The following is a 13661-nucleotide window of genomic DNA, read 5'->3' on the forward strand; positions in this document are numbered from 1 at the left end:
GATTGTTGATGAAAAATTCACCCACTTGGCACTCTGCTGCAGTGGTTACATGGATAACTGCACATCTTTGCTCTCAGCATAGCTGCTGGCCTCCATGGACACATCAGTGAATGCATTTTACAGTCATGCAATGGACTTGGTGTTTTGAGGACTTGATTTGTTCATTGCCAGGGCTGTCCACTTCCTGCTGGGCCTGCACATGAACTCTGGAGCTACATGATCCTCAACAGTTTTGCTTGAGATTTCAAGGTATACAGAGACCACAAGGTATTGTGGTTTGTCAGGAGGTATGTTTGAGGTATGAGTCACCACGTATCATGTAGTACCATCAGCATGGACTTATGCACTTGGTCTACTTCTCATACTTGCTCCACTAAAGTGGACTGTTCCACGAACAGATTGATATACTGTAAATTGCAATCAGTTGTAAGCCTAGCTACAGTAGGTAGGTAGGTAGACAGTCTATCTTTCTGTCATGCTGATTACCACGGGAAAGTTCCACAGTTGTTTGTGAGCCAAATCCCCAGATGTTAACATTTTTTGAAAGTGCTCCTAAAGGGCATAGTGTATGGCTCTCCTCCTTCAGTAAAAGTTGGCAGCAGTTCACATTGTTGAAGATTAACTGTATGTCTCAGCATTTTGCCAGAAGTTTAAAACAGAACAAAATTAAATATTGCTTAAGAAATGACGTTTTGTTAAATGTCCCAATGTGATTGTCTTGCGCATTTTGATCAAATATAGTAAGGTGGCTTTACCAAAGATCTGTGTGTGCCTGGCAACTCAGTGGCAACGTAGCTGATAGACACTTTCTTAGTTTCTACAGTGTTGCACTCCCAGAAGTCTGTGCTCAAGTCTGTGCTCCAGTAACACCTTAAGAGAGACTTGTAATGGAGCATACCAATAAAAAGAGAATAACTTTGTTCAAATATTGAGATTAAATGTGAAAAAAATGAAAACAAGTGGTGTAAATGTGAATGAAAAGCAAGTCAACCCTTCAGCCTTTCTAAAGTGTTTCTCCTTTTTCTTTCTCCTTGCCGTTAAGCTGGTTTCTGCTGTTTTACTTGGCTTTACCCTTCTGCCTCTGCCTCAGCTTATCTATTCAAACAGAATTACATTATTCACATAATCGCATAATAATTGCATGTCTGGAATGAAAAGGTGTACAGTAGTTGTAGATAATTATTACTATCTGTAATTACCCAGAACATTCCATAATTAAACCATTTCTCCCTCCCACCCCAGCTGTCATTTCTCATATTTTTTCCCTCCCTCTCTCTCTCTCTCTCTCTCTGGTATATTTCCACTCATATTTCTGTGCTGTTCAGATTTTCTCCCCGTTCTGTCATTAGTCCACCTCCGTTCCCTTGGTTCCCTTGCTTCATCTCTTCTTAACAACTGTTTTCCTCCCTCTCTCCTTCCTTTCCTCTGTTATTCTAACCAAGTGTATATTTCTGCCAGGCTCAGCACTGTTTAAACTCAGAACGTTGTTACATTTAGCCACGACTCTCTTCTTTGCCTCTGAATATCTCCCTCATCTCACAAAACTTCCCTTTCACGTCTTTGGCAAACACTGATCCAGACGTTGTGTTGATGTTGAGTCTCTTGGTGTCGTAGCTCCACGATGCACATATAATCTGAAAAAGTGCAGTGTTGACTATATTAACAAATGTTAATGTGACTGGTGTTTAGTGAGAAAGCTGTAAATGTGATGTTTAATATGACACAGGGGAATTTGGTTGAGTTGGGCACCACTTAAATGGGAAATGAGATGTTATTTCAGTGGGGTTATTATTATTATTTTCATGGATTTTGTCATCCTTTTTACCTTTCCTGTGTATTCTGCAATTAACCTGTGATTATGAAACATTTTGAAGAACACCATTAAGTTAAGTATATCAGTCGGTGCAATGATAGACAATAATGTCCGTAAGTATTTGTACAGCTACACAGTTGTTTGTAATTTTGCCTCTATATCACCACCCTCAAGTTGAAATGAAACTGTTGAAATGTGCTTGTAGTGTGGATTTTTGAGCTTGACTGTATTTAAAAAATATTGTTCTAACAGTTTTGAATTATGGCCATTTGTACAGTATACAGTGCCTACATTTTAGAGCCCACAAGTAATGGGACAGACTAAATATAAGGGATATTTTTAACACAAATCTTCACTTTTACAGCCAGTTGCCTTTAGACAAGTCAGCAGATTTATATATGAATATTTCCAAGTCAAGGTATATGTTTTCAACTTCATTTTATGTTGTCGGCCAGTTGCCGCATCCTTTCGTCTTCAGCAGATGATATAGATGAAGAGCAGTCCGATTTGTGAATGGCAGTCTCTTTTGCATTTACTGCAGACAAAGGAGGTCACCTGCTAAGATTGCTGTTTTTTGTTGTTGTTGTTGTTGTTTTTTGTTTTGCCTTCCTCCTGGAACTCTTTTCATTGAACTGTACAGGCCTCACCTCCTGTGCTATCTGTGCACCCTGTCTGGCACCATGGCACCAGGCTGAGCGGTCTGAGTGAGGTTTTCTAATCTAACAATGTTGATGGTACGGTTTCATGTCTTTCTTGCAGACATCTATGTAGCATAAGCCTGGACATTCAGTAACACATGAGTAACTCTTTTACAACATTCATTAAAATATACAAACACTATGGTACTGTATGATAAATCTGTCTGAAAAAAAACAAACTGAGTGACTGTGTAAGAAGGAGACTAGTGAGGGAAGCAAGAAAAAGAACTCTGTAGCAACTATAAGCTTTTGGGGCTGTCTTTGGAGATATTGTGCAAAGTGCAACCAGTCACATCTCCATGGTGGAGTGGACCAAAGAGTGATTTTTATTTAATAAAACATAAAATTTAGGATCAAGTCTCTCATGTGCCTTCTGGCAAACTGTAGCTGAAATTTCACATCTTCTTTTGATGAAAATTCTTCTGTGTCACCATATAATTCCAAACAGGTCCCATACAATCCACATTGTTTGCATTTCTTCATGAATGATGTAAAAGATTTGTGCTTTGTTCAAATTATTCTGTATTCACATTCATGAAGGTGTCTCTTGATTGTAGCCTTTGACAAGTAAATCACAGATTAAATCACAACATGCTTTACAAAGACAAAAAAATAGAAATACAGAAATGAAAACAGTAGTGACATGCTATGTGTACCTCCTCCTGACTGTTCTTAAAGGACACATCGCACCAAAATCATAACAGTTAAGATTTTTAGTGACCATCCGATGATCCATCGGGATTACTTTGTGCACTTCCGTGCCAGTTTCAAAGTACACGACATTTGCAACAAACAGCTACGGAGATTGCCAAAAACAAAATACTTGTGAGTACTTGGTTGTTTCTGACTAGTGACGTAGCTACTAGATGCATCCCAGTGCTTCAACGGAATGTAGCTGGTAACGTTAAGAACAGAGGCACAGATTAATTCCAAAGATTACATAAGCGTGATGTCATGTTATGACGACTCGTTTTTAAGTGAAAACTGTTCATTTTAAAAAGTTGCAGCTCTGAGAAGATTTCTGTGCACCTGCGGCCATGAGTCATAAACACAAACAAAATTCCTTTTCACAGCGAGCTGAGAAGAGCAATGAGCAGCAGCGCGCACACACACACACACACACACACACACACATATTCCAGCTCAAAATTCACAATCTCAAAGCAAAAAAAAAAGCTTCCACAAAACACACAAGGGGTAAAATCCTGAACATGCCAGACTCACCGTGTTATATTCTTTTCCAAATGTAAACTCCACACGATCAAAGAAGCACGCATGCACACACAAGATCATCATCTGCAGCTCTGTTTAGTTCTCTGACAATTGTGGCATGTAAAATAACATCCATTAACTCCTGGAAATAATGTGTTCTGACTTTTTCCATGTAACAAATCCATCTTTGTGTCCAGGAAGTCTGTTAAAAACAGCGTCATGGACATGTCCCACGTCAATGTCAATGTACACAGCTTCAGTAAACCAGCAACCACACAAACAGCTCGTCACCACACTTTATGTTCCAAAATCCTACATGCTGAAAAAGTTAAGAGTGAAGTGTGTCGTCTCCTGTCTGTAAATCCTCTGTAAATCAGAGCCATTCCTTTGGAATGGCAGCTCAGAAGCTTCGTTTTCAGACGGAGCAGGTTCATTTCCCTCTGTCTGTTAGTCATCAGGATGTTTCTGCTCATTCTAAAATGTACGTCACACACCGAAGAATGCCGAGAATTGCCGAGTGAAATGTTTTCAAGAAATGCACCTGCTAACGCTCAGAGTGAGAGGAATAAAATACATCAGAGGTCACTAATTATAAGCACATGTGTGTGTGGAGAGACTTAGTATCATGAGTACTTTTATGTTGTCTTGCTAACTGGGATGTTAAAAAATATGAGACATGTCCTTTAACTTGGCATGATGTTTTTGTTGTTTCTTTGGTTGTTTTTAAACACTTTAAGGAAAGAAATATGCAGTCATACAGTTGAGGTTTTTTTTTTGGGGGGGGGGGGGGGGGTCCTGACAGGTGCTTTTGTGCTGCTTAACTTGCCAGTACATTCCTTCTTTTTAAATTAATTGATTTGGCCACTTCTGAAGATTCTTCTATCTGTCAGCCTAATTTTGCCCTCCTTGAATCAACACCTCTTTGAGAGTTCCAGTGAAAAGCTGCTCGATCTAAATTCAATCTCCAGACCTGTTATCTGCTTCATTTTCCATGGAATAATTGGGGAACACGTGTGCCTGACAGTCAATTACCCAGCTACTTTTGTTCTCCGAAAATGTTAGGACGATGTACCGTATTTTCCGGAGTATAAGTCGCGTTTTTTTTTTCTTCTTTTTTACTAGTTTGAGAGGTCCTGCGATTTATAATCTGGTGCGACTTATGTATGGAAATTTTCTTTGTACTTGAAATGAGAAACACACCATTTTTGTTTTAAAAAACGAGAGCGGTGGAAACTTCCTAATAGGGCTTGATTACTTTCAGCACGCATTTAAAACCGAGTCGGGTCATGTGTAAAGCATTCTTTAAATGAGTGTTGCTCATTTAAAGGGAAGTTTGGGCTCCCTACTGGAGCTGTTGCCCACTTGCCCCGATCCTGGATAAGCGGTTGAAGATGAGATGAGATACTGTAAATGTCTTTCTCAAACAGCAAAGAGCGCTGTCTAATGACAAAGAACTGTGCCATAAAAACACACAGGAACAGACATTCATGTCTATGTATGTGTGGTGTATGTGAGTATGCGGTGCACTGTTACAGTGCAAATGAAAGACATTCATCGCGTGAGCAGATTTAAAAGTGAACTTACTGTAAGTTTGCGTTGGACCGCTCTGTCACTTTGGGAAACGTTTCATGTAGAAGGTAATCCACAAGAGGTCAATGCTGTGCTCAAAAAGTCCATTTGATAATCCACAGTTAAACAAGGAAGAGGAAAAGTCCAAAACAGCTGGCTGAGCTCTGAAAAGAGACTCAAACGAAACAATCTGTCATTTGATAACAAAACGTGGTCCTGGCGGATCCGTAGCTGAGAGGATCCATGAAAGAGCCCATCCAGAGGGAGAAGCCACCCACTAGGCAGGCCCACTGGTCCATGCCTTCAGCCAGCAGGAGAGGAGGAGATGCCGGGGTGACTGCTCCCCCAGCCTCTGCGTTAGATTGTTAACACCACTCCTCATCCAAAATTATAGTGTGGTGTGAATCTGTCCCAAGATGCCTTGCATCAGGAAGGAGACGTCAGAACCACCAGAAAAAGATCATAAAAGAAAGAAAAAAAAGTTCTTTCTGAAGAAATACCATAACGTTTTTTACTGGAAACCCACACTTTTGAATGAAGATGGATTTTTTCTCTAGTTGGACAAAACTTTATTTGGACTTATTTGGAAGTACAAGGACAGTTGTAGAGAAGCTTGAATCTTCGACTGGACTGGGTTGCTTGACGCGAGGACGTTTCGCTTCAGATCGCAGAAGCTTCCTCAGCCAAAATTCTTGCTCTGGTAGTCTGACTTCTGTCTTGACTCTTGTAGACTCTCTACAAGAGTCAAGACAGACTCTTGTAGAGAGTCTGTCTTGTCTGTCCTGAAGCTTCTGCGACTCTTGTAGAGTCGCAGAAGCCTGAAGCGAAACGTCCTCGCGTCAAGCAACCCAGTCCAGTCGAAGATTCAAGCTTCTGTAGTATGGAAACCACCTGGACAACTGAGAGCCTATACAGAAATACAAGGACTGTTGTTTTAACAAGAAAAAGTGAGTTTATTTTATAAATGTACTAAAAAAGGAGTTTAAATTACATTTAAATTACGTTGTACTTTCACCTCACATATGATTGTCTTTTCAGTGGCTTAAAAGCCGGTTTGCATTTGTAACAAAAACATTATTTAGCTCAGCTTTCGATGGCTAAAGCAGTGTTTTTGCTGTAAATATATAAATGTTACAATGGGTCTTCAAACATTTCATTGCATGGTACATTCACTTCACATATGATTATCTGTTCTCTGGCTGAAAGAAGCAGTTTACTCACATTTTGTGCCCTTATAGTGAGATAAATTAGCTCATTAGCTCTTCTCTTTTACATGTGTGCCTTATAAATTAATAATACAGTGATTTAATCCATTTTGCTTCTTGCACGAAGTGATAAATGCGACTTATACTCTGGTGCAACTTATATACCTTTTTGTTTGTCTTAAAGAGGCATTTTTTGAACCCATGTTTCTTATACTCTGGTGTGACTTATACTCAAGAAAACACGTTATATAAATGGCTGTAATTCATAAGATGAAATCTATACTACAAGCACACCTTGATTGTTTGATTTCAGATAGATTGTGATGGTTAACAGAAGCAAAATTACAAAAAGTAGTGTGTGTCTTCTCTCTCTCTCTCTCTCTCTCTCTCTCTCTCTCTCTCTCTCTCTCTCTCTCTCTCTCTCTCTCTCTCTCTCTCGTGCGTGCACACAGATGCACAAACATATGTATTAAAGTGTATAGAAGCCCGAATCTTGCTGCGGCACTCAGTCAAATCACTATTCAATAATTTTGTGAGTTTAACTGGCAAAGTAGACCTGAGTTGAGGTTAATGACCAGCTGTTGAGATTTTTAACATGTGATCTTAGAGAGAGTCAACAGAAATTAGATTTTTGACTTCACTGGGTCTCACTTTCTACTGTCACAAAGCAGGCTATTTCCCAAAAGTTGTTTTTCACCATTCTGTTTTACTTATGTCTTTTGTACTTTTTTCCCTTCCCCACATTGGTCTGCTTCCTGTAGGAATTCCCAGGGTTCTCCAGTCCAGGTTCAGTCTTCCTTTGGGTTTGGTGTGTGTTTCTTCCTCGCCCACTAAAAACACCAAGTTTAAGATCACTGTGGACACCAACCAGCCACCTGTCAACCTCAACTCTATATTTCCAGGTAAGACAGCCAGACAACAGCCATTAGCAGTGTGCCTCTATCTGGGGAGAGTGTCAGTTGATGCCTGGGAAACCCTTATGGACACATGAGGTTGCTGGACAGAAGTGGGTTGTGTGCCTTATGTTTTTGCAGGATGATAAAGATCCAAGTGTTTAGAGTCTTGGTGCTTCTAGTAATTGTGCAATTACAAGACTGTATATTTGGTACTAATACTAAAACTGAAACTGTGAAACAGTGTGCTAAGTCTCAAAATCAAATTAATTGGGGGCCTCTTTATAATCCTGCCACTAGGGGAGGTGATGGTCTAGTGGTTAAGGCATTGGGCTTGAGACCAGAAGATCCTCGGTTCAAATCCCAGCCTGACTGGAAAATCACTAAGGGTCCTTGGGCAAGGTCCTTAATCCCCTAGTTGCACCCGGTGCGCCTTGTATGACAGCACCCTCACATCAGGGTGAATGCGCTTTGAGCGTCTGATGCAGATTTACCATTTACCAATCAACCTGCTTGATTGCGCCTTTTCCCACTCACATCTTGCTGCAGCAGGTGTTTGTTTCCGTGTGACAAACACAGTTATGAGTAGTTGTTGGTGCTCTTTTCTCTTCTGGGTGACAAGATTCTTATAAACAGATACGCAGAACACAGAACACTGTAAAAAAAAAAAAAGGCATGCAAAATTGGACTAAATACTCCGCGAGACTCCGAGGCCACGACAGGTGAACAGCGTTATAGCGAGGGACCACTGTATTCTCTTTTCACATGTCAATAATTCTTGACGTGGATATTTGCTCGCTCAGTTAATAAGACATGCCTAATCTGTCAGATTTCTTTATTTTTTAAATGTATTTCTGTATTTATTTTATTGTGACAACCGAATGGAGACGACAAAACCTGATTGCAGCACGGGCGAATTAAGGGAATGACAGTCGTTATTATCAATTTCATTGTCTAAAACGATCACACCACATAAAGTTAAGCTCAGCGCTGCTCTGGCTCCAGGCTCGAAGTCTGGAGAAAAAGGCGAGCAGCGCTGTCTTTGCAGTCAGCGCTGTGGCCACAGATTGTGCTCCATAACAATCCCGCAAAAGCGGGATTTGTATTGATTATTATGTAGTATAATTAGGAAAGTGTTATTTATGTAACATATGCATTGATTTGTATAATGGCACTGTTTATCATGTTGATCATCTTCATTTCTATGTGGATTCCAGCGCTGGTTCATTTTGGTGTATAATTTACACCACCTCTCGACCTGGTGTATATTTTCAGCGCAGCGTACGCCAACGACCACATTGATAAATGCCAAGTAGCGCAGCCGTTTTTGGCGTACACCCCATATACGCTCAAATATCGCCGTACGCAACGTTGATACATGAGGCCCACTGAGTGGACATTTCCATATGTCAGCACTTCTACGCACACACATGAGGTTAGTGAGCCTGGGATAAAGAGGATGAGCAAAGGAGTGATTGAATGGGAGTGGGTGACCGCACCAATGGACACATATGGCGTGAGTCCGGTCCATACGTTGGTTGTTCTTTGATGTCCAGAACAGGTCCTGTGCAAAGGGAGGAACACAGCGCTCCGGTTCTGTGTTTGCCATCCAGACATTTGGAAATCAAGCAGTCTTCAGCGCCTTTTATGGCCATCTGACAGCAGTCTGTCTCGTCTACATACACTTTGGATACGATCTGACAGGTGTGGATGAGACAGTCTGTCTGCGTTCTGACATGGGTGACCACGCCTCTTTTCCTCCCGACTGCATCTGATTATGGCAATATTTGCCGTGTCGGGCATGGTTCCTCCACATTCTTGCAATGTGTGACGGGCACTTTAGCAAGCTAACAGGGTACATTTTTTTCTTCAAACAACCACACATGATGAAATAATTCCTTTCAAGTTTGAAACAGATTGAACATTACCGTATTCACTTGTCTGAGCGACCTGTGCACTCTGCACAAAATATCTGCTTGAAGTGGGGGAACCACCTATTTCAGTAACATTTCTGATTTCCTCAGAAATGAAGAATAAATCACCTGTCTTTGTGTTTTTTTTCCTATCCTTTTTTTCCTGTCATTTATTAAATGTGTTCCTTGTCAGCTGATGTCTGGCGCAGCCAAAAAAAACAAACAATAATTTACTTCACTGAAACATTTTGCACAGCTGTATTATCAGTTATCAAGTTGTTCACCAATGAATATGGCTTTAAAAACAACTTGATAATGATTTTATCATATACCTATAAATGATAAATGTTATATGTTTTCTGAAGGGTTTTCCCTCATTTATCGTGGGAGTTACATTCTAAAAATAATCCGAGATAGGCGAAATCCGCAAAGTAGTCAGTGTTATTTTTTACAATTATTATAGATGTTTTAAGGTTGTAAAACCCCTCACTACACACTTTATACACTTTATACATCTATGAGGTTGGACACATAAGAAATGATTAATAGTGACTCACCCGTATTTCACAGTTCCTCTGACCGCGCCTCTTCATCCTGGCGCCGCTCCGCTGTCGCGTCTTTTTCCAATGAGTGACACCTCGGTGCAGGTGTCTTCTTCCGAGTGAAGAACACAGTTATGGGTAGTTGTTGGCGCTCTTTTTTCTTCTGGGGGAGAAGATTCTTATAAACAGACATGCAGAACACAATGCGCATGCTCTCCCTTCGCGGTGATGTTGACCGATGCCGGCAACCGGCCTGCTTGATGAGGACGCAGAACACAATGTGCTGTAAAAAAAAAAAAAAAAGCATACAAAATTGGACTAAAAAATCTGCGAAACTGCGAGGCCGCAAAAGGTGAGCGAGGGACCACTGTACATGTACACTAAAGGCAATAGTAACAAATGCCGTGACGTCACAACATATGCATGGAGTGGCTGATTACTCAGGTGGTATGAAAAATATTACCAGTCCGCGAAAAGGGTGTATTGCTATTTATTCTTTAGTGTTTTATCCAATTATATTGGCGTATCATTTATATTTATATGATAATGTTTTATATTAAAACAGAAATCTCTGCCTCTCATGGAATTTTAAAAAATCTCCTATGTGTTTAAATCCAGGCAACTCTGCAGTTGCTGTCTGTACAAAGCTAGCCATATTGTCATAAAACAGTAATCCTGTTTTGTGCACGAGAGTCTTTCACAATAACAGCACAGGATAAACAGATGATGAGAAATGTGAAACTTCATTGTTTTTTGCTTTTTACAATATGCTGGGAGTGGGGGTTGTCACTATTTTAGGTGTACGTTTAATAAGCTTTAATTTAAAAAATAATTTAATTTTGAGTGGGTGTTTAGCCAACTTTCTGTCTGGTGCTTTCTTATCTTTGCAGCAAAAATAAATAAATAAATAAATAAATAAACCTGACGTGACATGTGCATGGTCAGTTTTTTTTTTTTTTTTTTTTTCCTCCCCGTCTACATATATAGTAATGGTAAGTGCCACACCATTTCTGAACATTAATACCCATATATGCAATTTATTCTTGCAAGACAGAAGGTATGTAGTGCATGAGTGAATGTGGTGTGTGTGTGTGACCCCCATCCACTCTTCCCGATCAGCTTACAACATCCTACTCAAAGCCAACCGACAGCTTCTATCAGGAAGGGCCGACCACCAAAACAACACAAAGACAGACAAGAACGAGAGACAAGTGGTGAAGATAATAACTGTGACGTGAGACACCGAGGAGACACGGCCCCAACCATACGACATACCATGACAAACAACCACACATGAACAAACAGTGGCTGGTGTGTTGTCTAATTAGTGAGCATCCATACCCTAATCCAGAACACTGTAATGTTAATCCTCTTAAGAGCACCCAAAAACCGAATTGTGGTGATGGCCACAAACACGCGACCATGCACACACAGAGACCCAGATCACAGCTACATATCCGATCACTACTGTGGCTGGTGTGTTGGGCCAAGACAAGAGTTCAGAATCTTACCATATGACATGGACCACTCTGGCATGTCAGAAGCCATGCGGCCGGCCACGAGCAACGACGGAAGTGGGTCCAGGATGCAGGGCCCCGATGGAGCCAAGAGAAAAGTGGCAGCGGAAGGGCACGGGGGCCAGGAAAGGCAGCCCCCGCAGCCACCGGGCAGCACAGAAAACCAACAGGGGAGCGGCCCGACGTTGCCGGAACGCACCCCCGACAACCCCCCCACAGGGTCACAGGGAGCTGGCCCAAACCCGAGGGAAGCACACAGGGTGCCGGCATGGGCCCACCAGTAGGGGGAGCCCCAGAACCGGGCCACGGCCCCCTAGGGCTGGAGCGAGCGGCGGCAAGGATGGGGAGCAAAGGAGCCACCGCAGCTGAATCCAAAGCACAAGGTAGGGACCACCGAGCCACACGAGGGCGGGGCCCAGCCCCCAGACAAGAGGTGAGGCCCGACCCCGGGGCCAGGCAGAGCACAAGGCCCCCCGACAGCCAGGCCCCCCAGCGCAGCCAGCAGTGCCCCCCAAACCCCCACCCCCCAACCTACCCCGCACCCCGGATCCCACCCCAGCCACCAAAGCCCATGACCAGGAGACCGCCCGAGCGAGACCCATCCCATGGAGACCGCGGCCCCCCAGTGCCAACACCCGCGCCCCACCGCCACCACCCACCCCCACAATGGCCCCCAGGCCCAGAGCAGGGCCAGGGGACCACGGCAGAACCGACGAGGCAGACCCCCTACCCCACGGCCCCAGACATCCACAGCCACCCAGGGCCAACCCCACATGCCACACTCACCCTACCTGGTCAGTTTCAATGTTAATGATGCAGACAATAATTTACTTCACTGAAACTTTTTGCACCATGTTTATATTAAAGTAGAAAACTTATGGGAGATTAAAAAAAACCCTACCTCTTTAAATCCAGGCAACTCTGCTGTTAAATCTGTTTGTTGCTGTCTGTGATTCCTGCTCCTTAAGATAAAAATAATCCATAATTTCCCCGTCAGCCTTCACTGAAAACAGTGGAACATCGAGACTGTTGCTGACTGTCAACACGTGAAGCCAGTTTGTTATGTTCTTGCCCAGAAGCTCTGCATGCCCACTGTCTCTCTCTCAAAACAGCAAACAAAGGTCCATACAGCAGAAAAGATCTGTCTGAACTCACCTCAAACTTCTGAACACGCACAAAACTTGATGACAATCCTTGTCACCATCAGCTGACAAGAAACTCACTTTGGTGGATGGAAAAATGACTTTTGTCAGATAAAAATGAACACGTATAGAGGAGCACAGTACAAAAGGATGACATCACAATTTCGACACAGAAAAGGAGGAAAACATCTTTAAAACTCTTTTTTCACTTCTTTTTACAATATGCTGGTGGCCACAGAATTATTTATTTTAGATGGACATTTAATAAACTTTATTTTAAAAAATAACTTAGTTTTGGGTGTGCATTTCACCAACTTTCAGTGAAGTAAACATCATGTCATGCAAAAGCCCTGCTGAAAGAATAGCAAAAGCTCAACTAAAAAGAGCTGCTTTAAAAAGACCCCTGTCCTCCACCTGTCTTCCATCTGGCACAATGTGGTGCACAGTACAACACAAGTGTTGTACTGTATTGCTCCTTGCTACACAATACCCAACACTTTTCACATCCATTGTCGACATTGTATCAATAGCCATATCAAATGTGCTCATTTTTGCTTGCATGCATGTTTGTCTAAAACTGCATTTTGGGCCAGTGTTGTTCTAGTGCATTAGTATTGTACGTCCCCAGAAACCAAGCAATTTTCATAATGGTCCATATTTTAAATGTAGTTGAAAACGAAAGGGTAAAAACATCTTCAGTATGAGCACCCAAGTGTTTATATGAAACACATTAGAAACACTAATCACACACTCCAAACTTAACAGAAGAAGGATGCATCTGTACCAGGGTGTGCATTGTGCACAACAGAGTGTGTGAATGCAAATGTGCAATTAAGGACAACACATCTTTTGACTTACCTTAAAAAGTACAGCTGGTGACAGGTCTCTGAATTTTTGTGCGAGTTTCGTCTCAAAGGCTGACACAGCAGCCAGCACCTTGGTCAGTGAACAATCTTCATCCAAAGAGCACTGGAGGCCATTGATATCAGTCCAACTGTTAGAGCACTCTAAATTCCAGCAATATTCCCCTTCCTTCTGCTGATTCCACAGATGTACGCACTGTGCACATAAATCTGGCTCCTCACTTCGGAATACCAATGCCCCAGGTTCCAGGGAAGACCCATCTATGACAGGAAATCGCAGATGACAATCTGATT

The 13661-nt window shown here is 42.1% G+C and overlaps 1 protein-coding gene across 1 annotated transcript in view; it reads left to right on the forward strand.

Annotated features, from left to right (window-relative positions):
- bbs9 (Bardet-Biedl syndrome 9) overlaps window positions 1-13661 on the forward strand; it is a 390202-nt gene that overhangs the window by 236492 nt on the left and 140049 nt on the right. The window contains 1 exon segment of the mRNA XM_034173643.1: window positions 7259-7399. Within this exon segment, the coding sequence (XP_034029534.1) occupies window positions 7259-7399 (141 nt within the window).

This window comes from Thalassophryne amazonica, chromosome 7 (assembly GCF_902500255.1).
Source record: "Thalassophryne amazonica chromosome 7, fThaAma1.1, whole genome shotgun sequence".
Lineage (NCBI taxonomy): Eukaryota > Metazoa > Chordata > Actinopteri > Batrachoidiformes > Batrachoididae > Thalassophryne > Thalassophryne amazonica.